The sequence below is a fragment of the Cyprinus carpio genome, chromosome A4 (genome assembly GCF_018340385.1).
Source record: "Cyprinus carpio isolate SPL01 chromosome A4, ASM1834038v1, whole genome shotgun sequence".
NCBI lineage: Eukaryota > Metazoa > Chordata > Actinopteri > Cypriniformes > Cyprinidae > Cyprinus > Cyprinus carpio.
The window spans coordinates 13,200,590-13,228,338 of record NC_056575.1 but is presented as its reverse complement, the minus strand read 5'-3'; the positions used below and the strand labels follow the sequence as shown (position 1 = coordinate 13,228,338).

The following is a 27,749-nucleotide window of genomic DNA, read 5'->3' as shown; positions in this document are numbered from 1 at the left end:
TCTCTAATGTGGTTATTATCAGTCAAAGCTCTGGGAAATGACGCGTTCATCCGTCTATGTTCTGATAATCCCACATCCACTTCTAAATTTAAGATTCAACTTGCCAATGAACGCAAATGTTGTGCGTGCGTGTGCGCAAGAGAGAGAGAGAGAGAGAGAGAGAGAGAGAGAGAGAGAGAGAGAGAGAGAGAGAGAGAGAGAGAGAGAGAGAGAGAGAGATCGCTGCGATCTGTTTCTGTTCATCACTCACACCAGCAGCAGCAGCACCAGCTCGGACCTTATAAACTCTCCATCCCAAATCCTGGAATATGAGACCGAGAATCGTGAAATCGGACATAATGTGGATTTATCAAGCTCTTCTGTGCGTCTTACTTTCTGTGGATGTGGGTGAGTGACCAGCGCGTAATGCGCAAGTTTAGTCAAAGTGCGTTATTGATTAACTGATCGTGTTTTAAATCGTGTACAACACAATGCAAATATGTGACTGTTAGATTGCTTTGAGAAATATTACATAGATTAATCAGAAGTTCTTTAAGTTATGTATTCATAACTACTTCATGTTGTTTTTTTGAAAAAAAAAATAGGCTAAGTGATGTGCTTGTTTATAAATGCATTTTGATGGTAACTGTGATTGTGAGGATATTGGATATTATTTTGTGTATGTCTTGTATTGAAAACTCCTTTTGTCATGCAGAAACTTACCATGGTGATCAAATACCATATTTACTGCAGTCATACTCTAGTGAAACTACAAACCATCAGTGTCCTCACAAGAAATTAAAAAAATGACAAAAATATTCCAGAGGATTCTTCCTCTGTCTGAAGGAGATCTCGTATTAGTGACAAAGTACACTGTAAACTCTCACTCCCAATGCTCTAAAATTGAGTTTAATTAAATGTTATTACATTTGAATAAAGTTTAATTGTTGCAAAGTGGTTACGACCAGTAGGTTACGACCAGCTGTAAGTTCATTGCACTTCTCAGCCGCTTTGAATGACTTTACTGATGAAGAAACTTTAGCTGAAACTCTAAACTCTTATAAATGCAAGATATTATTATAAAGATGACATATTTACAGTGTATAGCAGAAACCATGGTTATCACAGTAAATTGTTGGAAGAATAAGTATTGCTGAAAAAGGAGCTCATCTTTTTCTCCACACAGAGTGACTGAGGGGTTCGTTTGAGTTTAAATCAATTTAATAAAAGAAAATCCTCCCAACTTTTAGGTGGAAAGCTAAAAACACAAATAAACAATCCAAGGGTTTTTTTTATATAATTATGTTTAGGAAGCCGTAGTTTTCATACTGTCCCCATTCACACTAATGTATATTTGGTTTGGATTTTGCACAAATCCATTGACCTTTTCTCATGTTTCAGTCTCATAAACTGAAGCCTGAAGATGTTACATGCATCACGTAGAGCAGAGGATATGGGCCGGTGTGGCCTAGTGGTCAAAGATCTGGGCTGGTAGGTTGTAGGTTCAAATCCCACAAGGGATGATCCATTCATTACCACCATTGTGTCTTTTAGCAAGACACTTTTCTGCAGTATCGTCCTCAGGGGGCCTGAAACTGCAAAAGGTTTATAAAAGCGCTAACACATACACTACTTTCAGTCCTGTACCACTGAAGAAACTGATGCTGAATAACAGTGACATGCAGTGTTTGATGCACTACAGCAATGCAACAGACCCTTCCAGGTGTGCACATTTCCCGCAATGGGCAAAAGCACATATAGGGTGAATGGACTCTCTAAAGTGGGCGTTAATGACATGCTGTGCAACATCTGGACAGGGCCGTTTCTCCCATATTTCACCATTGCAAATATTCACCGGACCAGATGTGCTGCGTAAACACAGAACGAGAAGTTCTTCAAACTTTCACTGAAGCTTTAGGAAAGGAAAGGACATTAGTGAGTCAGACTGAAAACATTAATGTTGATGTTCCTGTGATGCCCGTCCTCATTGCTACCATAAACATACCATCCCGTTGTTATTTAAGGAAGAGATTTAGCCAAATCTAATAAGCCGGCTGGGAGATAAAGATGCCCCCGACAGGCCAGAAAGAGGAATTTAAAGGAGTCTAATTGGGGCGCTGAAGGAAAAGATCAATGTTTGAAGAGCAACTCGATGAAATCCAGATGTGTTCAGATGCAGCCCAAACATTAATAATGTGTTCTCACCAAAACCGCTTTAGCCACAAGAGTTCGGCAGGAGATTCGCCAGCACTGCACGTGTCTAAAACGAACTGAGTGTTACCTTACACCGCTGATTTTCAACAGTTTACCAGATCACTTGATAATCAAGGCACCGGGCCCAGGACTACTGCGCAGAGCAGATCCCAGTTCATGCCCACGCTGAGTGAGATAACAGCATATGGGAGGGATATGTAGACCTCTATTAGCAGTTTTTAAAAGGGATAGTTAAACCAAAATGAAGTGAGCATGCCTGACAAACTTAAACTACATTAGACAAAAAAAAAAATGAATCCATACAAACTTGTATGCTGTATTCTGAGTTTTGGGAGTCATTCGATAGATTTGTGTGCGGAACAGACTGAAATAAGTTCCCAACACAGATTTTTTTTGAGTTCATGCAAATTTGCCGTGCTGACCAGCAGCATACCAGAGGTGTGCTTCATACATCTCTGCACTACTGACAATGGACACCTGACCTGCAGAGCCATGAACCAATCATAGTTTGAAGGGGTTCACCAGCGGAGCTAATTTTCTGGAAAGCTAGATATGGCAAGTTGTTTCAAACTCCCAGAGCGAACTCCAAACAAACATGTTTTGGCCTGATTTTGTTTGAAATGACATTGCATCAGTTTTCAAGCTTTCACTTGAATAAGCCCTTACAGTAGTAGTTCGCTGTGGAGTCCACATCACTGTAAATTAGGCAGAAGTGTGCTTTGAAGCTCTGCAGATAGATACTTGTGAGCAACCTTGTGAAACCTACAAATGCAACACCTTTGTTGACTTCAGATGGGCTTTACAAGTCCAGAAGCCTCAAATACACATGCGCCGGATGAACTCTCCAACTCAGTGTCAGGTTCCTGCGGTTCTCCAGTTAAAGCTCACTGTTGGGAAGATTATCAGTAAAAAATGTCTTACATTTCAGTGTGTTCCTCACACAAAGGTTTCATATGATTCAGAAGACTTGAAATACTGTGCATGAGTTGTATAGACTACTTTGATAAGACAATAGTAATCACAGAATTTTAAGTTTTGGGTGAACTGTCTCTGTATGTTCAACGTTTAATAGTGCAGATCAGCAAATAAAGAGTGTAAAGAAGATGTTGGACCTGAAAACACTAGAAAGATTATAGATATACATAGCTTTGCACATGAATGTAAGCTGACTTCGGGGATGTCCTCAGAGCACCAGAGTGCAGTGAATCATGAGAGCCTGGGCCCCTCTCACTGGCCTCTCATTCATTTCTGCAGAAGAGACAGTCATAAAATAGCAAACAGGAACCTGATTTTGCTAATGTGAAAGGATATGAATGCAGGTGACTCTAGTTATGTTTACTCTGATTGCTTTTGTTTGGCATCAAAAAATCTTGAAAATAATGTATCACTTTGTTTGTTTTCAACACTGATAATAATAAAAGATATATCTTGAGCAGCAAATCAGCATATTAGAATGATTTCTGAAGGATCATGTGACACTGAAGACTGATTCTTCATCTTACAGACCTCAAAATTTTGAACAGCAGTGTGTATATTGTAAAAAGAATTAAAAGCATAATTTTAAAAACCAGCTTATAAAGAGGATGATTGTTTAAATTTCAGGCAATTTTTTCTTTACATGTAGCCTACTGAAATGTATTGCTGACAAACATTTAAAGATAATACTATTTAAAAAGTCATTTCACATCACACTCTAAAGAGGGTAAAATCTGTCAAATTATATCAGTTTTACATCACAGAGACACAAATTGGGCACCATTTCCTGAGAACGACCCTTCTGATAATGTGGGACAGCTCCCACATGTATGAGATTACGAGTGTACATGTATGTGTGTTTTAAGTATCTGCATATGTGTTTGTGTTTAATCTCCTTGTCTCTTTTGTTCAGAGTGCAGGAAACAGACATTGCAAAGATATCAGAAAAGTGAAAACAGCCGACTGCTTTGTACAGACTGTCCGGAATCACCTCGAAGTAGAAGTCTCTCGCTGGATAACTGTGCACACAAATGCAGCAAGAGCAAGAAGTCCTGCAGGTGACACACGCACTTGTAATCAAACAAACACACAAGTTTAAAGGGATAGTTCATCTAAAATTTAAAATTCTGTTATCATTTACTTATACCATTTATCATTGTTGTTTTTTGTGGAGAGTTATTTTGGTTGATGTCAATGGGGACCAGTGTTTTGAACCCTAATAAATGGACAAAAAATCCCTCAGAATAACTTCTTTTATGTTCTGCAGAACAAATTAAGTCATTCAGGTATGCAATGACATGGAGGTGTGTAAATGGGAACAGAAATTTCATTTTGGGGTGAACAAATGGTTTAACAAATGAGACGCTCATCTGATCCAGGTGGATCTCTGACCCAACAGTTTTTTTCAGTATTTAGTTTTCTCTACTTGCCTCCTTACAGGGCATTCTACTTTGACCACATAAACAGGAAATGTCACTTGCTTCCCTTTGACCGTTTCTCTGAAGGCGCAAAAAGAGAGCGAAAACCCAATTATGACCTTTACGAGAAGAAAGGTAAATATTTGCAATACACTTTCGAAGAAGTTCACTCACACTTGACTTTTTACTTTTATTTCTTCTGAAGTTTCCTGTAAATGTTTTGTGTAATACCGAGCAAATGCCAGTCATGTTTGTTTAGATCGCTGGCTTTAAGTGTGAAATGTCATTGTAAACAACACGTGCTTAAGACATTTGGCAGCAGACAGCAAACGAAGTATAAGAAAGCATGATGGTAAGTGTTGACGTTAACAAGATGCTGTATGTTTATGTTTCCAGAAAGAATTGGAGTTGAACATTTAGATTTATGCCGTAATTGACAGTAAAACTCTTGCTTGGAGACTTAAATCACCTCAGGATGTCAACGAAACGTATAAATCTGTAAACATCATTTATCGTTTCAGATTATATGAATATCTGTGTTGCGTATGTTTTCCACAGACTATGTGAGAGAGTGCATCATTGGGTCAGGTGTCAACTACAAGGGAAGAAGGTCATTCACAAAGACTGGAATTACGTGTCAAGCCTGGAATATGTCCATCCCACATGAACACAAGTAAACATTTAATTTAATTTTATTTAATTTTTTAATACACAAAAAAAGTTCCCCTAAAAATTTGTCTCAGCCAATAGAAACATGCACCAACATGCTGCATTGTGACTCATCTTTGTTTCTTAGTGAATCGGGTTCTACAACAATGCAGCCAGTGCATTTAAATAAAGCACAAACAATTTACATTAGTATAAATAGCATATCGTTTCTATTTACACTTTGTGTGAATAGCATCTATCACCGTTTGCACTTGTAAACAAGATGCTAATTGTTGCAATTTACACTGTGTGCAAACATTATCTAACAATATTTAAACTCCGTATAAATAGTATTTAAGATCTGTTGCACTTCGTGTAAATAGCATCTAACTTTCTTTTTTTACACTGTGTAAATATATGTCGCTAATAAACAACGCTATTCATAGTGAATTCTTGCCTCTCTCGCTTAAACCACTCACTCTTCTGTAACTCATTCTCTCTAAACTTCTCATTTGCAGCTTTCATATGGTCTCTGACAGCTAGCAATTTTCGCAATAATCCTCACTGTTCCTAGCACAGACGTGCCATTAGCTGTTAATCACCGCCAGCATGCTGTCTGCCAACAATCGCTGATTAGTCTGGACTGCAGATGAGATTGCTTTCAGGCCTGGTCATTTGAGAATCATCTTTCTGACAACAGAAGTTAAGTAGGACTATACGGAGTGATGCCTTGACTGCGTGAACACTTGCCAATCTGTTAATATGGTCAATTGTTTCCAGGTCCTTGTTAGCCAAGATGTTGTTAGCTCTACGAGTTACGCTGCTTACAAGCTGTGTAAAGATTTTAGAGGTGAGAGAATGAAAGAAAGATAGAGAGGAGGAGGATTTATGGACTGAAGTCATGTTCTGTCTGCCCTCCAGCTGAGCTCACAAAGCCGCAGACACATTAAAATACGAGCAGCATTGGAGACTAGAGCACAGATGCTAATCCAGACCTTCTCCTCCCTATGGATAACAATACTTTCCGACTTCGATTCCCTTCAAACCTTTTTCCATGTGATAAGATCTTTTTCCTCTCATACTTAAGCTTCTCAATCTGTCCACCAGCGCAACATGTCCACCTGCCCCATCCACTTGGTCAAGCCAAATGGGGAGACAGCAGAAAACAATCAGAGAGAAGGTGATTAGAACCAAGTAAATCTTCTCTGAGAAGACAAAATACAGTCTTTTTGTCTTGTTGATTTTTTCAAGGCTGTGATCAGCCAACAGCGACCTGCTGCCCTGAAATGTCACTTTTTGAGATGTAAATTTTTTGAACAAACACAAATGAAATGTTTCCAATAAATGACCAGTTTCCAACCCATATGTCCTCCTGGTGTTGTAAATGGGATTAAGGAAAATGTAAAGTTTCTTTTCGGATTGCATTCAGAGTGCGAGAGTGTCTGTTGGCAGCCAGAGAGAAATGGCTGGCTAACATCTGTTAGCACAACGTCATTAGCTATAGAGATCTCAGGCCTCATGTGGAAACAGCCACAAGATCCAGATGCAGGAATACAGTCCATTCCAGCACTGCAAGCCTTTCAAAATCCAGTTGTTTAAGCAATGCATCTGCTCTGCATGGCTTTTGTTTAGATGGTGTCCTGATATGGTGCCATTCTAACTTATGTTGATGTTTTAGAAGCAACAGGATTTTTCCAGATCATTTCAAAGGTTTGGGTTCACTTAGATTTAGATCATCAGATAGCATCTGTTGGGGCACAGTGTGCTTGGTTTACATGGTTGTTAGCTGGTCCAGGCTGGTTTAGACAATTGATTCAAGTCAATGTGGTAGAGGGTTCCTCCAATCCAGCTCAAAGTTTAATTGAAAACACCTAAGCAAGCTAATCATGGTATTCAGAGTTACTAGAAAGTAGATATAGGTAGGTGAGTTTGATCAAGGTTTGAGCTAAACTCTGCAGGGCAGTGGCCCTCCAGGGCTGGATTTAAGGATACCTGTGGAAGACATCCATACTGTTTATTGTATATAGCAGTGATTGTCAATTCCAATCCTGGGGTACCACTGCTTTACACATTTTGTATGTCTTCCTTATTTAACACACCTGATTCAGATCATCAGCTCATTAGGAGGGAGATCAGTGAACTGAACCAAGGGCGTCAGATAAGAGAGACATACAAAATGTGCAGACCAGTGGTGACCCAGGACTGGAATTGAGAACCACTGGTGTATAGGACTGTGGGATTTAGTTGACCACAGGTGTCCAGTCTTGCTCCTGGAGGGCCACTTTCCTGCACAGTTTAGCTCCAACCTTCTCCAACATACCTGTTCAGAATTATTATTAATCCAGAAAACCTTGATCAACTGGTTCATGTGTATAAGATGGCCCCTCCAGGAGCAGTATTGGGCACCCCTGTGGTAGACCATTTTGGTCATCTTGTAGAATATAGACCATTCTGGTGTGGACCACTGCCGAAAGACCACCAGGTTGCATGATTTCACCAAGTACAACATGTACCTGGATCAACATCCTTCTTGATCCTGGAACAACATTCCAATCAACCAGTCAGAATTGAGATATAACTTTTCAGGAAATATTTGTTTTAGGCTTAAAGGGGTCATATGATGTTGCTAAAAAGAACATTATTTTGTGTATTTGGTGTAATGAAATGTGTTCATGCGGTTTAAGGTAAAAAAAAACACATTATTTTCCACATACTGTACATTATTGTTTCTCCTCTATGCCCCGCCTTCTGAAACACGTTGATTTTTAAAAAGCTCATCGCTCTGAAAAGCGAGGTGTGCTGTGATTCGCCAGCTATCCTTGTGCGTGCGGCAACCACATGTGACGATCATGGGCTGGACTCCGCTTCGTCCACGGTGAAAGCTGATTCAGCGATCCACGGTGCAAAGTTGATGTATTTCCTCAGCGACCAGCACGGATCAGCTCCAGGCATGACCAAGCAGATATCGTCCTCTTTTGGAAGGCTAAACAAAGTAGTTTCGCTTTCACAGTGAAACACACAGTGCTATATGACATGGCGGCGGCAACAACAATAGTACAACGAGAATAAAAGGTACTTCTTTTTTCTTTGCGTGAACATCTGGGCGGCATTATGCAAATCTTCCCACATAGTGACGTAGATATGCGGGGGGCGTGTTAGAACGAGCCGTTTCAGGGGGGCGTGGACGAGTCTGAACTTTTATAAAGCATATCTCTTTGGATTTGAGACTTTTGTCTATGCAACTTTACAGATCTTCTTTATTCACCAAGACCTTGTAACACTCCAAAGAGAAAGGAAAATTTGAAATCGCAACATATGACCCATTTAAAATCAGGGTTAGGTACATCTGCACCCTTGTTAATGAGCTATCATTTCCCACTGATTTTAGGAATAAATTATGGGTAGGATTAGGTTCAGGGGTAGGGATTGGATTAAGTCTATATTTTTGGACAGTAATGTTGATCCAGGATCATCAAAAGAGGCAAAATCATGGCGACCGGCACGGCATTGGTCCTGCCTTTTTTTCACACTGGGCTCATTCCAGGACTGATTCCAGCAATGTTACTAGGCCCTATCCCGGGACGTGTTTGCGTTCACACAGAAGTCACTCTGGCAAATTTCTGGCAATTTTCCAGGATCAACGCTCTGTGTGAAAGGGGCTTTAACTAGCTCCATCAGGTAGCCAACCAGCTTCACAGGAATGACCATGCTGGTCAACCTGTTTCATCTGCTGAGTTTTTTTCTGTTGTACAGCATAGCAATGCAAGTTCTAAAGCTCAACCAGCACTAGCACAAACTCAAAATTCATAATTGTCTAAGCTGATATTTTTGGCTAATGGATCTGAATTGTTCAATCAATATTCCAAAAGACTAGGTCTGTCTAATCCTGCTTCTGGAACACTCTGCAACATTCTCCTCCAGCCTGTTCCAAAACACCTGCCTGGAAGTTTCTAGCAATCTTGTAGACCCTGAATAGCTCTTTCATGTGTGTTTAAATAGAGTTCGAGCTAAACTCTGCAGGACAGTGGCCCTCCAGGAAAATGGCTGGACACCCCTGAAAAAGAAATTTTGAGCTGGTTGATCACAATAACTGAATTTCTGTTTCTAAATATATTCCCTCTCTTCTTATTTGTATATTTATTTATCAGTTTCAAGCCTGCCAGGCACAAAAAGTTTGATCTGCGACAGAACTTCTGCCGAAACCCAGACAATGATCCAAGTGGTCCCTGGTGCTTCACTGAACTCACTGAGACGCGGCACCAGGAATGTGGGCTCCCCCAGTGTTCAACAGGTTAAAGATGACTTCACCAATACTATATAGAACATGTGCTTTTGTCTCTGTGCAAATCTGTATTTGAGAGTACCATATATATTTGTGTTTGTTGTACTTTCTGCATGATAGTGCACTATTGTCATGTGTGCATTTGGTGTTTGTAATACCTGTGTGCATGTGTGTTTTTAGTGGAGTGTATGAAGTGTAATGGGGAAACATACAGAGGGCCCATGGATCACACAGAGAGTGGGAAAGAGTGCCAGAGATGGGACTCACAGAAACCTCATAAACACACCTACCAGCCTAACAGGTACATATTCACATGTACACACAGACACACACACACACACACACCAACTATGTGTTTTACAACATGCTCCTTTGTATCTGTATTTATAGGCATGTAGGTAAAGGCCTAGATGACAACTACTGCCGCAATCCCAATAATGACGTGCGTCCGTGGTGTTACACGATGGACAAAAACACACCATGGGAGTACTGTAACATCAGTGTGTGTGGTATGTTCACTTTTCCACCTTTCATTCAATAAAACTTTTGTCATTATATTGTCGAATACTAATCAGAATATTGTCTGTCTTGAGTTTAATTCAAGCTAAATGTTTCTAGCACATGTGAAGGAAACCACTCTCCCATCGCAGATACTTGTATGAGTGTGTGATATTTAGTTTAGCCCAGGGATTGTGTACAGGTGCACTGACTTGTAAATCTTGTGGTTCAAGTGTTATTCCTGTATATCATTCATGGCATCTTTCCAATGGAAACATTTTTCAAATGCTGACACTTGGAATTCCTGACATTCTCTCTCCCTTTCTCTCGTTCAGACTCCGATAATGATGTGGAAGTAGAGGTGACCACCTCTTGTTTTCAGGGTCAGGGAGAGGGTTACAGGGGTACAGTCAATGTGACCCCTGCAGGTGTGACCTGTCAACGCTGGGACGCCCTCTTTCCTCACAACCATTCATACACACCGCACAACTATAAATGCAAGTGAGTCATGCTACACTTATGTTCTTCAGGACATTGCTGTGTGGTTGCTAAGGTATTCTGATGATTTCTAGGACTGTTAGGTAGTTGCTGGGTAATATAGCTAAAAATATATTAAATATTAAAGTACATATTTTATATATTTCTTACAGCATTTTAGTGAACCTTAATTATCATCAAACAGCTACTGAAGACAATTAGATTCAGATTATTTGATGAAATGTAGAAGGCATTTTTTCTACAATTTTTTTTTTGTTGCTAAATTTGCATTTTCAACAATATACAGTACAGTAGTATTTACCTGCATTCATTTTAAATAAACATTTTCAATATATAAATATTTAAGTGGTAAAGTGATATATTTTAGTATGAGTTTTTTGTATATTTTGTGACAGTTTGATTTTTTTTTTAATGTTGTCATATTAGCAGGTTACTAGTCTAATGATGCCTTCTTTCAAAAAGTACATAAACCACTACTGACATCCTGAAAAATAATAAACAAGAAAAATATACATGCAAAAATAAACATGCAAAAATGATTTCACAAAATTGTTTGTGTTTGTGTCCCACTCAGGGATCTCAGGGAGAACTTTTGCAGAAACCCTGATGGCTCTGAAATTCCCTGGTGTTTCACAGCAGACCCAAAAGTACGCAGAGCTTTCTGTACCAACATCCCCAGATGTGAGTCAGAGAGCTCTGACAGCACAGGTGAGCCCACACACACATATCTTACACACTTACACACACACTCACACATATATTGCACCGCATGGCTAGGAATCATGAACCAGGTTTAGCCACATAATGAATTGTGTTGTTCCAAAATGCTTAGCTCGTCATAATTTACTAGAATTTTAATGAAAGACAAAGATGTTTTGCGCACAGGCGCCATCATGGACGTATGGAGAGTGCCTGTAAAGATCTGGCACCCAGCTCGAGTGTGGTTTCGTTCTGGGTACCCTCACATTCCCCTTCATCTGTGTCACACAAGCAATCATAAAAGAAAAAGATTATTCTGTACAAATTGTGTAGTCTGTTTTAAAATGTATTTCATGTATGTTCAAGCTTTGTGTTTCAAAAGACACATTTCTCACCAGAAGTGTCCCTTTGAGGTTTCAGGTCAGAGAGACAGGGCAGTGCCTCTCTGGATTCACTCAAACTTCAGTCAGATGTTGGCACAGACAAAAGCTTTTTTCCCTTACATGTTTGCCAACCACCAATTGTAAAGTGGCCCCTGACGTGAAATTGGCCCTCCCCCACTAATAAAATGCTATTTCAAACATGCTTACTTCATGACAGCATGGATACAATCAGCAAATCCATAAATAATCTAAATATGGAGCTCTGAATAAGCATGGATTTTACTGAAGGTACATGCATGTGTTTATACTTGCTGACATTGTTTCTTATCTTTATGTCTGTTTTATCTGTGTCCTAGAATGTTATGAAGACAATGGGGAGAGTTACCGTGGTAATTTGTCAAAAACAAGATCTGGTATTCCTTGTGGGCTGTGGTCCGACCACACATTCAGGTACATGTTTCCATGAAATTACTCAAACCATTTAAAGCTTGGGTTTTTGTTTTTCCATTTTTTTTGGTTCATGTTTACGCTCTATTCCAGTGTTCAAAGAAAACCACTGGCTGCCATTGTCTAAAATCATAAGTAGAGCTGTACACTTAATCAACTGTGTTATGGACTAGTGTCAACTGAAAATATTACACCGCAAAAGACTATTTAAAGCTATTTAAATATCTGTATCTGTGTGAATGAGCAGCGCAGGTCTACACTACAGCCTGCCAAAATAAAAGTTTGTATTATCTTGAAGATTTTTGGGCAGATATATATTACTATTGTACAACAGAATGTACTCCTGGTAATAATAATAATACAATTTATTAATACATTATTTTTTAAGGAATTTCGTCGAATATAAAATTTTTCATTCATATTTTTAATTTAAACATCTGTTTTGCAGCTCAAAAATAAAAGCAATTGTGGATTTTTTATTAAAGATGAAATTGTTAAAGCACAAAAAGATTTTATAGGGCTCAATAGGGGTCAATATTTTTGAATCTCCATTTGGTGATACTACAGAAATGGACAATTATAGTCCATTATAGAGAGTACTGGTCAGTCAATATTTGTTTCTCAATGACAGATTTTTTTTAAAATTTAAGAAGCTGTAAACACTTTCAATGCTAATCTGTTCCAAAATGTAGTTAACTTAATTATGCAATGAGTTTAGTGACAAAAACATCACACAGACAGAGTGCGGACCATCACGGAATGCGGACGGTCAAAGTATCCTTTGGGCTTTGGTCACTCACAATGTTCCATTCTAGTTAGAATGCTGTCTTAGAAGGCAGCTGTCTGGGTTTTGAAATATTTAATTCTTCTTTGCACTTTTGCTCTCTCTTGGGTTCCTGTCTTCTTTGTAGAAGTCATTTATTAGCAGTGATGTTGAGTTTGCTTTGAAAGGCAGTTATCAGGCAGAATTACAACATTGAAAGAGAACTGGGGCAGTGATAACAAACAGAGAAGGGAGAGCCGGGCCGCTCATATTCATCACTGATACACTGAGGACAGAAAATACCACACACTGTTCCACGGGAGACAAATGCCCCATAAAGCAGCTCGCTCAGCATCCTGTAGTCCCTCAGCTCGGACGAAGCTGTTAACATTACTTAATTTACAGGAATTTTAAAAGCCAAAATGGCACAGACAGATGGACATGTTGCAGGAGTGGCCTCTGACCCCAGGAAGTGCTGTCCCCCGCTCTCAAAACACGGGCAGATCAAAGCCAATCAGCTTCTTCAAATGGCGTCCAGCCAGTGAGTCTGCCTCACTTGGGGTCGAAAGGTTGTCTCTGAGAAAACTCAGTGTTGGCTTGTTCAGCGGTCACTGGGGACGAGAAATTACCTCTCCACTCTATCACTCTTTGCTTCCTATACATTTTTCATTCTAGGTTTTCAGCCCCTGCGATCCGAGGGCTGTCTGTCTCGCTCTAGGATTTATTTTCTTTGTAAGTCAACTCTGTAGAAGTCGCTTGGCGTGCAGTTTCGCGCTGGCTTGTGTGTAGCCTTGAGGACAGGTGGTGTAATACGCAGAGCCGCACTGACAGTTCTGAGTTCATACTTTCAAACTTTTATGGGTGCTGGAGGGATGATATTAATATGATTCCTTCTTTGAACATCTTGTCACACAATGAAATACGAGTCAACATTTCCATTCCTCTTGTGCTGGCCTGTTTCTCTGAACTGAGTAGCTGATTTCCTGTTCTTTGTTTTTGTGTGTGTGTAGGAGAGACACGCAGTCCGCGAAGGCCAGTGCGGGCTTAGAGTTGAACTTGTGCAGGAATCCAGACCGAGATAAGCACGGGCCATGGTGTTACACATCCAACTCCTCCATTCCCTGGGACTACTGCGGACTAGAGCGATGTGAGTGTCCTACTTCCTGTTTCTCTTCACTTTTCCCTGGTTAAATGACCAGTGTAGACATGCATCTCTCTATCTGTCTGTCTGTATGTCTATCTGTCTATACATACGTCAGTCTGTATGCCTTTGTATACTTCATCTGTCCATCCATCTATTGTTGATCTGTATATTTATCCATCCATCTGTCCATCCATCCATCCGTCCATTCATCATTTTGTCTTTTGTCTGAACTTTTTTCCCTGTCCTAGTTAAAAACTACATGTATAGCAGTTAGTTATATTAATTTTATCGATATGCAGTAAATTTTCTACTTCCCTAAATTCCTTTCCTTTAAATTCTACATTCTACAACCTAATTTCAAATTCAGGAATCCAGTTGGAAGGTAAAACACATTCTCAGTTTAATTCTGAATGGCACACAACTCTGGTTATGATGACGGACAGGGTCTCTTGACCTCCATGCCAGCGGTATTTTGTCATTATTTGTAGCTTTCAAAGCCTATTGGATATTATGTAGTGAGTTTGTTTCTGTGGTTATTGTTTCCTCGAAACAAGGCGTCACTCTATAACACCAGACAGATGCAATTCTCTTCATATTTGTGTCCATGCAGCTGTGTCACTGCAGCTGGATTTTTTTGTGTTTCATTCAGGCACGTTTGTGATGGTCAGCTAGTGCATGTTGAAGAATGAGATGCTGTTTGTGTAGGCTTGGCATTCGACATCTTAATAGGAAATATGTTCTAGGTATAGTTCTATAAAATTATATACAGGTTAATCTAAGTTACATTAGATTCTTTTTAAGTTTCAACAATATCCCCATTTTAATTAATGAAAATTCGTCAGATTATTATTTTTTTTTTAACAATGGGTAATATGCACATCAAATGTTTCCTTTAGTGCTGTCAAATGATTAATCACATCCAAAATAAAAGTTTTTGTTTACATAATGTGTGTGTGCTGTGTATAGTTATTATGTGTATATATAAATACACACACATGCATGTATATATTTAAGAAAAATGTTTTGTTCATATATAAAATATATTATTATTTATGTATATATAAATACACAAACATATATATATATATATATATATATATATATATATATGTATGTTTGTGTATTTATATATACATAATAAATATACACAGTACGCACATATTTTGTAAACAAAAACTTTTATTTTGGATGTGATTAATAGCGATTAATCATTTTACAGCACTAGTTTCATTATAATATTTTGTTGCTAGTTTTGAATGCAAACTAACATTTAATGTCTTTATTATTCAGGTAAATCAGTTTCAACTGATGACCATCAAAAGAGTAAGTTCAAATAACAATTTTTTTTTTTTTTAACCATGAAGTGGCTTTCAGTTGGTGGGTTGCTGGCCTATTGTGGTAACAAGCACCAAAGAAAAAATATGCTAAATGGAAATAATAAAATAAAACAGAGAAAAAATCATATTAAAAAATATATATATTAAATAAAATATTTAATGTACAGTTTTGTGTTTTTATGTTCAATGTAAAATCTGGGTCCTGAAACCACTTGACTATTATATTCTATAGTGCATATACATTTTGTCTTTAAATATATATATCTAACAGTTACCTCTTTTGCTCTCAGCAGGTGAAGGACCAAAACCATCTTGTTTTATACACAAAACCACACGGATTGTTGGGGGGATGGAGGTGCAGCGGGCAGAGGATGGAAGCTGGGTGGTCAGCATTCAGAAAGGGTACACACTTCCTGTTTGATCAGTATGAAGTATCAGGATGGAAGCTGGGTGGTAAGAGTTAGGTCTAGACAGGTGGAGCTGGGGGAGGTGGAAGTTTTTAGAGAGAATCTCATAGTGTGATGTAGGACTGGCTCAGAGCTAACTGATCCAGACTATTTAAATGTTGAGCAAGCAACATCATAGACTTCAAATCAGCAGGGGCCATTCGGCTTGTGCCATGTAGGAAATTATGTGATTGCAAGCAGATTGCATGCAAACCCATATGTAGTTTCATTGACTGAACTAGATATTTATTCCTTCAAAACTAATTCCATAGGTTAAATCAGGTAAAGAGCTATTTAGGTAAGAATTGCAGGTTACAACACTCTACATATATGGCAGTGCAATATAATTTAAAGAAAGTACATTTTCTATTGGAAATTTTTATGATATTGATTTTGATAACTAGTATATAATTAAATGTCAAATTTACTTGTATTTTGTATTGCACATGTTGTGTGTCTTAATAAAAAAGGTTAAAAACATTTGCAACATGTGGAACACTAATATATATAATATATATATATATATATATATATACATATATATATATATATATACATATTAAATGGCATTATGATTTAGGATATTTGGATAAAATAAGTTTTAGTATCTATAAAATTCAGAAAAATATGTAATATTTATAGCATGGGGGACAGTAGTTCTTGTAGTCTCATTCTGATTGGTTCTCCTCCTACAGGAACAGACATTGGTGCGGTGGCTCTCTCATCAGAGAGGAATGGGTTCTGACTGATCAGCAGTGCTTCTCTACCTGGTAATCCTTCCATTCAACCTATCTTACATCCACCATTAACTAGCCACTCTCTCTTGGCAATACAAACCACATTTGAGTTTTCCTCATTCTTGGGCGTGCATGATTCTGGCCCGTCCCGGCCTTGTGTTCCCATCTGTCAGTTGATGTTTTCTATGAGATGTGTGGATCCAGAGTTTCCGGTTTAAGAGAGAGAAGTGACAGATCCGCTTGAGTTGTGACTGATGGCTTTCTGCTCTGTCAGTGGTGCATCTGTTTAGACTCTGTGTTCGGCTGCATGATATATGCCCGTGGATCAGCTTCAGTGACACTTGAGTGAAAACCTGCTGGCTCTGTTTAGTTTGAGGGGGAAAAGGGGGACAGAAGGAGAACGAGAGCGTGCGTGTCTGGCTTTTAGATCATCTCTACATTCCCCAGATCCGCTCCCTGGTGGGTTCAGCTATCTTGTGCTTCGCATGAAGACACAGGCAAGGCTGGATGCTAGAACTGACCTATGTGTCTTTATCAGAACTGAAGATGACTTTACCAGGGATGCTCGCCAACTTACATATGTCACACTTCATCTGCGATCCACATCAGATTATATATGTTCAGAAGGCTAAAATGATTTATCAACATTTTTCTCTAATACTCTAGTTGCATATTTTAGTTGTCATGTAACTCATGTACTTGACATGTATGCTTATATATAGTGTTTCTTGCGCGTTCCTAAGCGTTCCTGACCTCTCGGAGTACACCGTGCAGGTGGGGCTTCTTCATCTCAACGCGTCCTCCGGCACACAGGGTCTCCGGATCGCACATGTGGTCTGCGGGCCTGAGGGATCCAACTTGGCCCTGCTCAAACTCACGACGTAAGTGCATTTATCCATCTGCCCATTCATCTTTTCATTCATCCAGCCATCCTTTTGGTAACTCACAGTCTTATGCCTAGGCCTGCCCCTCTCTCTGAGCATGTGCGAACTGTGCTGCTTCCTGTCGCAGGATGTGCTGTTGCAGAAGGCACCTATTGCCTCATGTATGGCTGGGGAGACACTAAAGGTACTATTCTATTCTAGCCTAGTCTAGTGTAGTCAATCAACACTGACTTTGTTTACATCAATTCGATCAAAGTATTATTTACATTAGGTACAGTTTAATCGGAATGTTGCTTAAATCTCATTATTATGTTATTATGAGGGTCCATGTAAACAGTCGTTGATTTTGATTTTATTTTTAGGCAAAACCTATTATATGCAAAATAATTAAGTCTAAGGACTGTTGAATTCTTACAAGAAATTATGAATATCCAAGGTATGATAATGATAATATTAATATTTGTATTTAATTCCTACCTTTTTCCATTCCCTTTTCCTTTGAACTAGTGCTAATATGGACTTTAAAAACACAGCTCCAGAATGCATTCACATGGTCTTGATAATAATCCCAATGAATTATGACCTCTTTTATTCATGTTTGTATTTTGTGGAACAAGAACAAGATACACAAATATTTAATGTGACTCTGGATTATTAAATACACACTAGTACAAACTAAACATTTCTTAGCTCATATTTAACTCATTCTCCCAAACCCATGTTGAGTTATTTAGACACATAGGGCCATATAGGTAAATATAATTGATTTTGATTTTTTTTTTATTTTTATTTCTGTTAATTCTGACCCTTTGACCTCTCCGTTAGGCACAGGTCATGAGGGCAGTCTGAAGTTGGTGGGGCTTCCGATTGTCAGCAACAAGAGGTGTTCTCAAAGCCACAAGGGTATTCTGCCCATTACAGAGACTAAAATCTGTGCTGGAGGCAAGAGAGACCAAGGTGTTTGTGAGGTACGAGTCAGTTCCTGGTTTTTGAGTAGTATCATTTCAGATGACTGTGTTTTGTTTCATGAGTTTCTTATTGATTCACCTCTTACAGAAAGACTACGGTGGCCCATTGGTGTGCCAGGAAGGCGAGAGCAAGGTCATAGTGGGTGTGAGCATCAACGGCCGCGGATGTGCCGTCGCCAGGCGTCCTGCCGTCTTCGTCAACGTGGCCTTCTACTCTGAATGGATCCGCAAAGTCTTCAAATACTATTCAGACATGGAAATAAGTTACTAGATTATTATATTTTCCACAGATGTGGTGAATGGAACTCATGGTGCGTTACGGTTTTTAGCATCTACAGCATGAAGACCACAGTTGCTGCATGATTTTTTTATACAAACAATTTGTTTTTTAGCTTAAATTAAAACCACTAGTACGGAAAAGGTGCAAGGCAAGAATATCTGATGTTTTCGCAAACAAACTGCAAAAATCAGACATGATTTTTCTAAACCAACAAATGGAGGAAATGACAACTTTTGAACTCTCTGGGAGATGGTTGTGGCTGGTGATTTAGCCCTCATAAATTAAGGACAGATGGATAAATGACGAAAGAAAAACAATTAGAAGAAACTGTGGTGTTAATTCATATGAACATTTTTGTCTCAGAGCAGATGTTGTTCTAAATGTCATTCCCTGGAGATACTTGAAGATGGCATTAAGTCAACATTTCCAGACAGGACGGAGCTTTTGTTTTCACTGGGGTGCTTTTTTTCAGACATTATCACTTGTTCACATCTGAATTTTCTTCAATGTACGTCATTTCGGGTGCAAGATATAAGGACAGTGTTCCATATCGCTGTTCCCAAAACACCATTTTCAACATCAACCACTTCGTGAATCGTGAATCGTGCTTGAATGGGATGTTATAACACACCACCAGAAGGGTTCACTGACATTCTAATGTTTTGCACCTTGCCTTACTCCAGTTTGGAGCATTCTGTGGCCCCTTTGGGGCTGTTTCGTCTACTGCACTCCAAGGAGTGTCACTCTGTACATCCGTAGGTCTTATAGATCTGAAATTACAAACATCTGAAGGTCTTTCCTTTCACATGGTGTAATATATCTTTCGAAAATTTTATATGCAGTTTGTGAAGTATTTATTAATGTATTTTATAGATAGACCAAAGTCATGGCATTTCATCCTCCAGAAGTGTTTATTGTGTTTAATCTGGCATGTAGAATTGAAACATAACATTTGTAAACAAAACAAAAGGACAATATGTCTTTAAAGGTAAATAATGGGCCATAACAGAGTGTTTGAACTCAAATATGGCTCCCTGAAGGTTTTTAAGCCATACATATGTGTGTCGTCCATGTGGAGGGTCTTAGCCAAGAGTGCAAAGATACTTAATCAAACAGACAACAGGCAGGGTAACTTTTAAAGGGGTCATCGGATGCTACATGCACTTTTACAAGTTGTTTGAACTGAAATGTGTGTACACAACCACCCTATAATGATAAAAATCCACCCGGTGTTTTTTTTTTTTAATCTACTAAAATCTTTACCCCTTTCTCAAATCAGTCCGATCTCAGATGCCTGTCTTTGTGACATCACGCAGACAGGCCCCTCCCATGATAGTTTGATTGACAGTAGTGTTTCAGCACAGACTGGACTGGTGCCTTACATTAAACCCGCCCCAAGTGAGCCATCATCAGTCCGCTATTGTTTCACCACCAGAGCAGATGTAGACAAGATTGTCTCCTATGTGATTGAGGTGTTTTGTTGTTGGATGTAATAATGAACATAGCAGTCATCATTTACTCCCGACATCTGAGCCACTGAAGACGCAGTGGATTACATTTTTTTCTGAAGGGAATGCGCCCCCGATCTACCTAAATGCGTATATCTTGGCGCAAATCATTCGAGATCCAGCTTCACCTACAGAAAAAGTGAGTATAAGGTTTTTTAATGAATCTTTGCAAAACGCCTTTCCTAATAATGTGCTAATTAACAAGTTTCACGATGAATGCAGCTAAAGTAAACAGTCTGAGAGTGACTCAGGAGAGAGGGGCGGAGTCAGCAGAACACATTAACATTTAAAGGAAAATGCTACAAAACGTTTTTGACAGTAAAAAGGGTGTTTTTTACACTACCATTGAGAAATTTTAGCCAAACTATGTTACAGACTTTTCATTAAGAGCCTAAAGAATCATATAAACTTGTGGAAAATGGGCATCCGATGACCCCTTTAACTAAAGTTTATTGCGTTTTTTAATACGGAAATGTATTTTATTGTAAATATTATGTTCGCTATGTATATAAGGTGCCTGGTTTTTGACATTTTATCAACTTTTACACTTTTTTTGTATTGTTAACACCAGTTTTGTGATTTTGTGCGCTGCTGCCATCAATGGTCTTAATATTAAATATCTAGGCTGCTGTTATTTTTAACACTTTTTATAGACTGTTTTGTATTTTCAACTTTTAAAATGTAAGGAAATATACCTGTGGCATTTTTTGTTCCATTTGTAAATAATTAAAAACTTAAAAAAAAAAAAAAAAAAGTTTGTAATTTTTTTGGTAATTTTATTATAATAGTTTTTGTTTATTTTTTTTTAACTAATATAATTATAAGACAAACTTAAAAAAAAAAAGTCCCTCAGCAACAAACTGAAATTGAAGTACTTAATATAAATATAAGAGAATATTTTTTAAATTGAGTCCCTCAGTATATATATATATATATATATATATATATATATATATATATTAAAAAAAATAAAAAAGCAAATTCAAAATATCAATAAATTTACATTTATGCATTTAGCAGATGATGTTCTCCAAGGCGACTTGCAAAAGATAAACAAAAGCAATACTATATAAATTCAATAGCACTGCTATTAAATGAAAAATGGCTGATCATTTGATATTCTAATGTATTGATACTTTCCATTGCCTAATGGTTTCCATTTGCCTGGATCTGATGTTTCAACCTGAATATGTGTGTGTTGGTTTGCTTTCAGCAGGTTGTGTTCAGGCATGAATACAACCTCCTCTATGGATGATACAAAAGGATGTGTGAGTTAAAAAGGTCACGCAGACCCAAACCAATAGTTTCCTGTTTCCTTCAGGGTGCTTAAATCAGCAGGGGTCGAAGGTCAAAATTTGAACTGTTGAAAAGCTAACTGAATTTACAAAGCAGTTACTTGAGTCAAACGGGAGCAGGCAGACAGTATGTTGAAGCAATCATGAATGAGAGTCAGGAGAGCTTTCATGAATAAGCCGTTTCAGCTCCAGCTCCGTGATGGATTTTTGCCACCATGCAAGGTTAAACTACACCTGATTTGGTTAATCCAGCGGCAGCTGATTATTGTTGAATCAGATGTGTTAGTTCAAGGCTGGAACAAATTATGTTGTTGTGGGGTCCCAGAAGACGAGAGTTGAAAACCACTGGAACAGACACAAGACGTCTGATCTTCTATAGGACTCCAATGTACAGTAAAACACAGAGGTTTTGTGTTTAAATCAAGAGAAAACCACATTTCCACGCCAAACTCTCTCTGAGAGTAATCATTTGAAGTCATTTCTCTGCTTCAGCGGTTTGTTAACTGCCCATATAATGACTCTCTCCAATCTTTTATTTATTTCAGAGCATCTTGTTCATGAGTGGTGCATATTTTCTTTACAGAGATTTCTACTGTATGTACATAGGGAATCGTATAGTTTTCCCTAAGGGTTTATGTGTTTGATCTTCCCAATGTTGAAAATAAACACAAACATATTTAGATTAATTGCATTCATATTAGAAATAAGCCTGTGAGTTTGACCTCTGCATGTTTGTCAGTGTTGTCCAGACTCCCTGCTAGTGCTTGAAGCATTTTGGTTTGTGTCCAAGTGTTGATCTTGTTCATTCACCGTGTAGAAGTATGTGAGTTTAGGCCAATGCTCACAGGAGAGATTTCTTACAAGATGAACCGACAGAGGTGGTCTGAGAAAGATAAAGAGAGAGCGCATACTATAGTACTAAGCATTTAGTATATAAGACATTATGTAAGTAAGTGCAGATACTAGTGCCAATGGCCTCAAAGGCAGAGACTGCCAAGGAAAACTGAATAGCAGGGCTCTTGGCGCATGTACTGCAAGCTGTCCACTAGGACTTTTATTTTTGTTGTGTACATTTCTAAAAAAAAAAAAAAAAAAAAAAAAAAAAACACCTATTTCCTATTTTGTCAAGCTAAATTGCTTTTGCTGCTAAATGTAGAATGAAGAGGCCCTGGCATGTGTCTACACTGCAAAATTACAGTGTAAAAATTATAAAAATACATTATATATATAGGGTTTCTGCAGGTCTTAAAAAGTCTTAATTTGCCCTTCCATAAATTAAGGCCTTAAAAATTCTTAAATCTGAGCCAAAAGTATTAAATAAAGTCATTGCATTAAAGGTTGTGCAAAAAATCCTTAAATACTTGGTCTTAAAAGTCTTAAATTAATATTCATAAACTCTGTATAAATAAATACATCATATAAACAAGTCTTAAAATATTTTGAGTAGCGTCTCCTTTTTATTAATTACATTTGACATTTTTTTTTTATTATTTTATTGTTTTATTTCCCTTTTTTTATTTCCATTGATTTGACAAATCAGTTTTCATTTGAATTGAATCAGACGATCTTAAAACCATTTCTTTCACTAAAATCATACAACCAAAATATAAAATACATGTACAGCCTTGATTAATTAGCAAGAAACAAATCGAATATTGTCCAAAAAAAGGAGGGAAAAAATGATTGATTTCCACAACAAGCATGGCTATTTCTTTCCTTTGCTGCCCTCTACTGTCCACAGCATCAATGTTCATAAATGTTCTATTGTGGAATTCAAAACATTGAAACATTCTGTCCAATCAGAGTTTGATGAGAAGCCCACTGTGAATGATTAGCCATTAAGATCCTTTCATCTGTGATAAAGGGAACAATTCGGTAAACCGATTCCTCATTACTATGGCGGCATGGCGGCATTAAACTCTCTGTGTGATCCAATGGACATGTTGACGGTGCATTTGAGTTCAAATGAGCCAATGGGAAAGTGTTCTTGTCTCTGTGATGGGCCAGTGGAAAAGTGGATTGCGATTGATGAGCCAAGTAACCGTCCAATGAGCTGCCAGATCTTTCTGACAATGAAATCAAAGCATTCCTGCTTCCCAGAAACCCCGGTCTAGTAACACCTGAGAAAAAAAACACCATTTATAATGCAGGCTATGTGATTCTACAATGAAAACAAGACATCAGCACATACCCAGTGATCCACAGTCACTTTGTTCTTCCTTTTGTTCCCTCCTCATCCTCGCTCTGCGATTGGAGAACCAAACCTTTAGATGGAAGATCAAGATCAGCTAAATCATCTAACACAAGCCCCTTTAAATTTATGTATGCCAACTCTGGAAGCCTCTTTTTTATATGTCAGAGGTTTACTTTTAAGGAACAAAAGCATTTGTTAGCTTGAATTTTAAAGCTGAATTGCCTTTATAGTGTTCTGCGGAAGGTTTGTCTCTACAGACAGCTTTTCTCTGGTCAGCAGGTCTGGATAAAGCCCATGGATGAACTCTGAATAGCAAGAAATCAGAAGGGGAGATATTATAAAGTAGCTCAGTATAACAGCACATGGATGACTGTGAATAGATAGTGAGAGATTGAAGTGACTTAAAGTGATCACCTTCCTCTAACCTCTCGCTCTGATCTGTGGTGAAAGCTGTTCTGCTGCGATGAGAGGTGCTTTGCAGGTTCGTGTTCAATTGTTGCTGATTTGTCTGAGCTGTTGTGTGTAAACTCCTCTGCTCATCCACTTGTTCCTCTAGGGTGACAGGAAGTGAAAGAGGGAAGGTTAGTAAACATATTTGATTCAAGACCTTTCAGTAGGATGAACACAGGTAGGACATTTAGACTTAATCATCTTAATCATTAATTTTCTATTATTAAACATAAGCAACTTTATGCTAAACTTGTATAAGTAAAACAATAAAGCCTTCTTATTCTATTTATCATAAAAGTATCATCTAGATTTTTATTTAATACACTATCATTCAACTGTTTTAGGCCAGTAAGATCATTTTAAGAAATGTATACTTTTATTAAGAAAGGATGCTTTAAATAAATCAAAATTACAGTAAAGACATTTATAATGCTAAATATTTCTACTTCAAATAAATGCTTTACTTTTGAACTTTCTTTTCATCAAAGAATCTTGAAAAAAAAATGTTTCACAGTTTCTTCAAAACAATTATGCAGCACAACTGATTTCAACATTCTTGAGCACCAACTCAGCATATTAGAATGATATCAGAAGGATCCTGTGACACTAAAGACTGGCGTAATGATGCTGAAAATTCAGCTTTATTTATAAGAATCAATTATATTTAAATATATATTAAAATAGAAAAGTGAATTTTTTTTTTATTATTTATTTATATATATATTTTTTTTTTATATTTGTATTTTTTTTTTCAGCATAGGCGTGAATGTATTTCTTTTGAGAATTTTATATTTATTTTAATGACCACAAACTTTTGAATGGTATAATAGGCCCACTCACTGCCCTCTTAACACAGAAACCACTTACAGTGATAAATGATCACAAAATGCCACACTTCCCATTTATTCACCCTAGCATTTGAATTTTGAATGAATGGTTACCTGTGTAACTGTGTTTTATATTTGGATATGAACTGCCCACCATTTCCACATCTAGATGAATCTTCTTAAGAATCCGGTTTATGGAAGACACCTGATGACATCATTTATTCATGAGTCATACAAACATTTTTCCTGATCAATAAGATCAAAAATGTTCAATACTTTTTTATAGGCTAGACTTGTGCATTTTTTCTTCATCAGAACAGATTTGGAGAAATTGGGCATTACATTACTTGTTCACCAGCAAATCCTTAGCAGTGAACAGGTGCCGTCAGAATGAGAGTCCAAACAGCTGATAAAAACATCACAATAATCCTCAAGTCTTCAGTCCATCAATTTATATCTTGTGAAGTGAAAACGTGTGTTTGTAATAACCAAATTCATAATTAAGATGTTTTTAACCATAGTTTTTTGGACTCTCATTCTGATGGCACCCATCAACTGCTGTGGATCCATTGGTGAGCAATTGCTCAATATCTCCAAATCTGTTTGGACAAGGAAACAAACTCATCTACATCATGAATGGCCTAAATGTTAGTCAGTTTTCCACAAATATAATTTTTATCCTTTTAAGGAACAGTTTAACCAAAACGGAAATTCTGTAATCATTTGTTCACCCTCATGCTGAAGTAAGAAAATCATACAGGTTTGGGCTGACATGAGGGTAAATGATGTAAGTAATGACAATTTTAATTTTGGAGTGTACTATTCCTTAAATTTTATGGTATGTGTCTATACAGAAACTGTCTTTTAGGAATGACATATATACATATTTGAATTAATACGCTTTAAATTTTAAACATTTTTGTATATCTGCTATTGACCTAAAGAAAAGAAAAGAAAAGAACCAACATCAATCGAGTTTTAACCTACACTGGGGACTTTATCTCCTCTGCAGACTCGATCTGTAGCCAGTTTTTGTCGGATCTCCCAGGCGAACAGTGCGGGGTTCTCCCGCTTGTGCTGCGCTATGATGGAGACGACATCAGGAGTCAGGAGTCTGGGTCTGCTGCCTCCCGTTGCTTTAGGACCAATGAACCCTGTGCGCTGAAACCTGCCCAAAATCTTACTGACGCAGCCGTTGGACACCTGCACAGAGCACGCTGTTAATCCAAACGTTGATATTAAATTATGCACGTGATAGAGTGAGAATTGTACTCAGTACCTTCAGTATTCTGGAGATCTCACACGGTCTCACGCCCTCGTTCGCGAGCTCAATCATCAGTCTCCGTTTATAGACGGGTAGAGGACGGCCGTTTAGAAACACACCGCCCAGCTGATTCACACTCCCTTCCCCTGACACATGTCCATACACAAGCTACATTATTGCGAGGTTTGCGCATTTATGATGAAGTGGAATTTCTTCCAGAATCAGCTGAACAACTTCACTCTTAGAAACAAGGTACAAATATAAATTTCAGAAGTCACTAATATATAGGCTAAACTTTAGGTAATAGGCATATAACTCTATATCTATATCCATATTCTATATCCGATGTGATTTTCAGTACTTTTTTTTTTCCTGATAGTGTTGAAAAGAACAGTTTTCATACCGAACTTACATAAAACTGCAGGATTTAGACTGGTTCTGCATAAGTGAACACTTAAGAGCCTATTTTACCGTTGTCATTATAGCCTAGGTTTCTGCGTCTTTGCAGTAAAAACGCGGCCATACAAATGTAGGCTATATAAATATAATATATGTCATATATAAATAGTTTTCAGAGTTTCAACTCAATTTCTAAATCAGTAAAAGTCTAACTTTAACAATTAGGGGTTGAAAATCTTTGGAAGAACTGTAATGATCAATTGCCAACCTTCGTTTCCCAGATCAGAACTTGCGCCGCACATCCCAACGGGCACCTGGCTGGGGGCCTTGCAAAAAATCATCAGAATTATATTTTAGTAAACATTTAATGTATTAAATTATTCTGAAATCTAATTCGAGAAAAAAACACATTGTAAAACGAATGAGTTAAAAGCCAGGTAACCCTCTTACAGCGGAGATGGTCTTATTCTTCTTGAAGGAGATGCGTCCCTGAGTCTGGCTCCCGGTCAATGCCCCCGCGCGTGACTTCTTATATATAACACAGTGCCCTTATCAAGATGACGTACTGTCCACATAGGAAGAAAGTAAATACAGACTCTCGATGGTGACTGCTCACCAGTGATCACAAGGGTTGGTACACGTTTTTTTTAGTGATGTTTAGAGTTAGACTGCAAGTTAGTCATGACGCGTTTCACATGTCACTGTGTGATCGAATTTTCACGGGTGAGAACCACCAGTCATTTCAATTCGGATTGGATTTCGCACCGAATTCAAGAGGAAGAGGTAACCAAAACAACGTGATGTTCGTGCGCTCTCAATTTGATGGTGTGTGTAGGCCAGTTATTAATCTGAAAAGTGTTTTAGATTAGGCCTACTGTGGTAGTGACACTGGTGTTCAAGACGGACCTCAACAGATTACGCTCCCCAAAATACCTTTACATTTAATTCAGCACACGTTTAAAATGTTCTCAAAAATTCATTTAAAACAGTCGACCTCTAAAAATGTCACTATGTAGTTCGCACACTGTGTGAACCAACTGGACGGATGCAGTGGTTTCCTATAAGGTCCCAGGCATGCATGCGCATATAGGCTAAGAGAGGCACAAACATTTAGCCTAGTGTAGATACAAAGTAGTTATGCGACATATTATTTTTTCCCCCTTTAAGAACTTATGTTCAGCTAGCTAAACCACACTTGCATCATAAATACTT

At 38.0% G+C, this 27,749-nt stretch overlaps 2 protein-coding genes across 3 annotated transcripts; one reads left to right on the top strand and one right to left on the bottom strand.

Annotated features, from left to right (window-relative positions):
* Positions 1-211: 211 nt before the first annotated feature.
* LOC109108309 (hepatocyte growth factor-like) lies at positions 212-19,433 on the top strand. Of its 2 annotated transcripts, none has more exons than XM_042741504.1 (18): positions 212-387; positions 4,082-4,226; positions 4,609-4,721; positions 5,145-5,259; positions 9,383-9,525; positions 9,697-9,817; positions 9,907-10,025; positions 10,350-10,515; positions 11,087-11,220; positions 11,951-12,044; positions 13,815-13,951; positions 15,239-15,271; positions 15,579-15,687; positions 16,427-16,501; positions 17,212-17,349; positions 17,430-17,536; positions 18,178-18,320; positions 18,409-19,433. In XM_042741504.1, exons 1-18 carry the CDS (start codon positions 309-311, stop codon positions 18,589-18,591), a joined length of 2,154 nt encoding a protein of 717 aa, XP_042597438.1. In that variant the 5' UTR covers positions 212-308; the 3' UTR covers positions 18,592-19,433. The 2 variants fall into 2 exon arrangements, with proteins under 2 accessions (XP_042597438.1, XP_042597433.1); XM_042741499.1 differs by having other exon boundaries at positions 213-387; positions 15,576-15,687.
* Positions 19,434-22,879: 3,446 nt separating this feature from the next.
* Positions 22,880-27,027, bottom strand: LOC109071149 (paired box protein Pax-4-like). The gene is made up of 9 exons (XM_042735712.1): positions 26,988-27,027; positions 26,806-26,863; positions 26,154-26,284; positions 25,862-26,077; positions 24,989-25,079; positions 24,012-24,149; positions 23,820-23,902; positions 23,595-23,667; positions 22,880-23,523 (listed from the first exon to the last, which is right to left on the bottom strand). Exons 2-9 carry the CDS (start codon positions 26,837-26,839, stop codon positions 23,177-23,179), a joined length of 1,113 nt encoding a protein of 370 aa, XP_042591646.1. The 5' UTR covers positions 26,840-26,863; positions 26,988-27,027; the 3' UTR covers positions 22,880-23,176.
* Between the last annotated feature and the right edge of the window lie 722 nt (positions 27,028-27,749).

What these genes read in the sequence shown, in the direction of transcription:
- LOC109071149 (XM_042735712.1), bottom strand. Translation starts at nt 26,839, where the DNA reads ATGTGCGGCGCAAGTTCTGATCTGGGAAACGAAG. An exon ending in TTCCGCAGAACACTATAAAG is followed by an intron (nt 23,668 to 23,819) that starts GCAATTCAGCTT and finishes TTCCATCTAAAG; the next exon opens with GTTTGGTTCTCCAATCGCAG. An exon ending in AAGTGACTGTGGATCACTGG is followed by an intron (nt 23,524 to 23,594) that starts GTATGTGCTGAT and finishes TTTTTTTCTCAG; the next exon opens with GTGTTACTAGACCGGGGTTT.
- LOC109108309 (XM_042741499.1), top strand. Translation starts at nt 309, where the DNA reads ATGAGACCGAGAATCGTGAAATCGGACATAATGTGGATTTATCAAGCT. An exon ending in CCGCACAACTATAAATGCAA is followed by an intron (nt 10,516 to 11,086) that starts GTGAGTCATGCT and finishes TGTCCCACTCAG; the next exon opens with GGATCTCAGGGAGAACTTTT. An exon ending in CAGCAGTGCTTCTCTACCTG is followed by an intron (nt 16,502 to 17,211) that starts GTAATCCTTCCA and finishes CGCGTTCCTAAG; the next exon opens with CGTTCCTGACCTCTCGGAGT.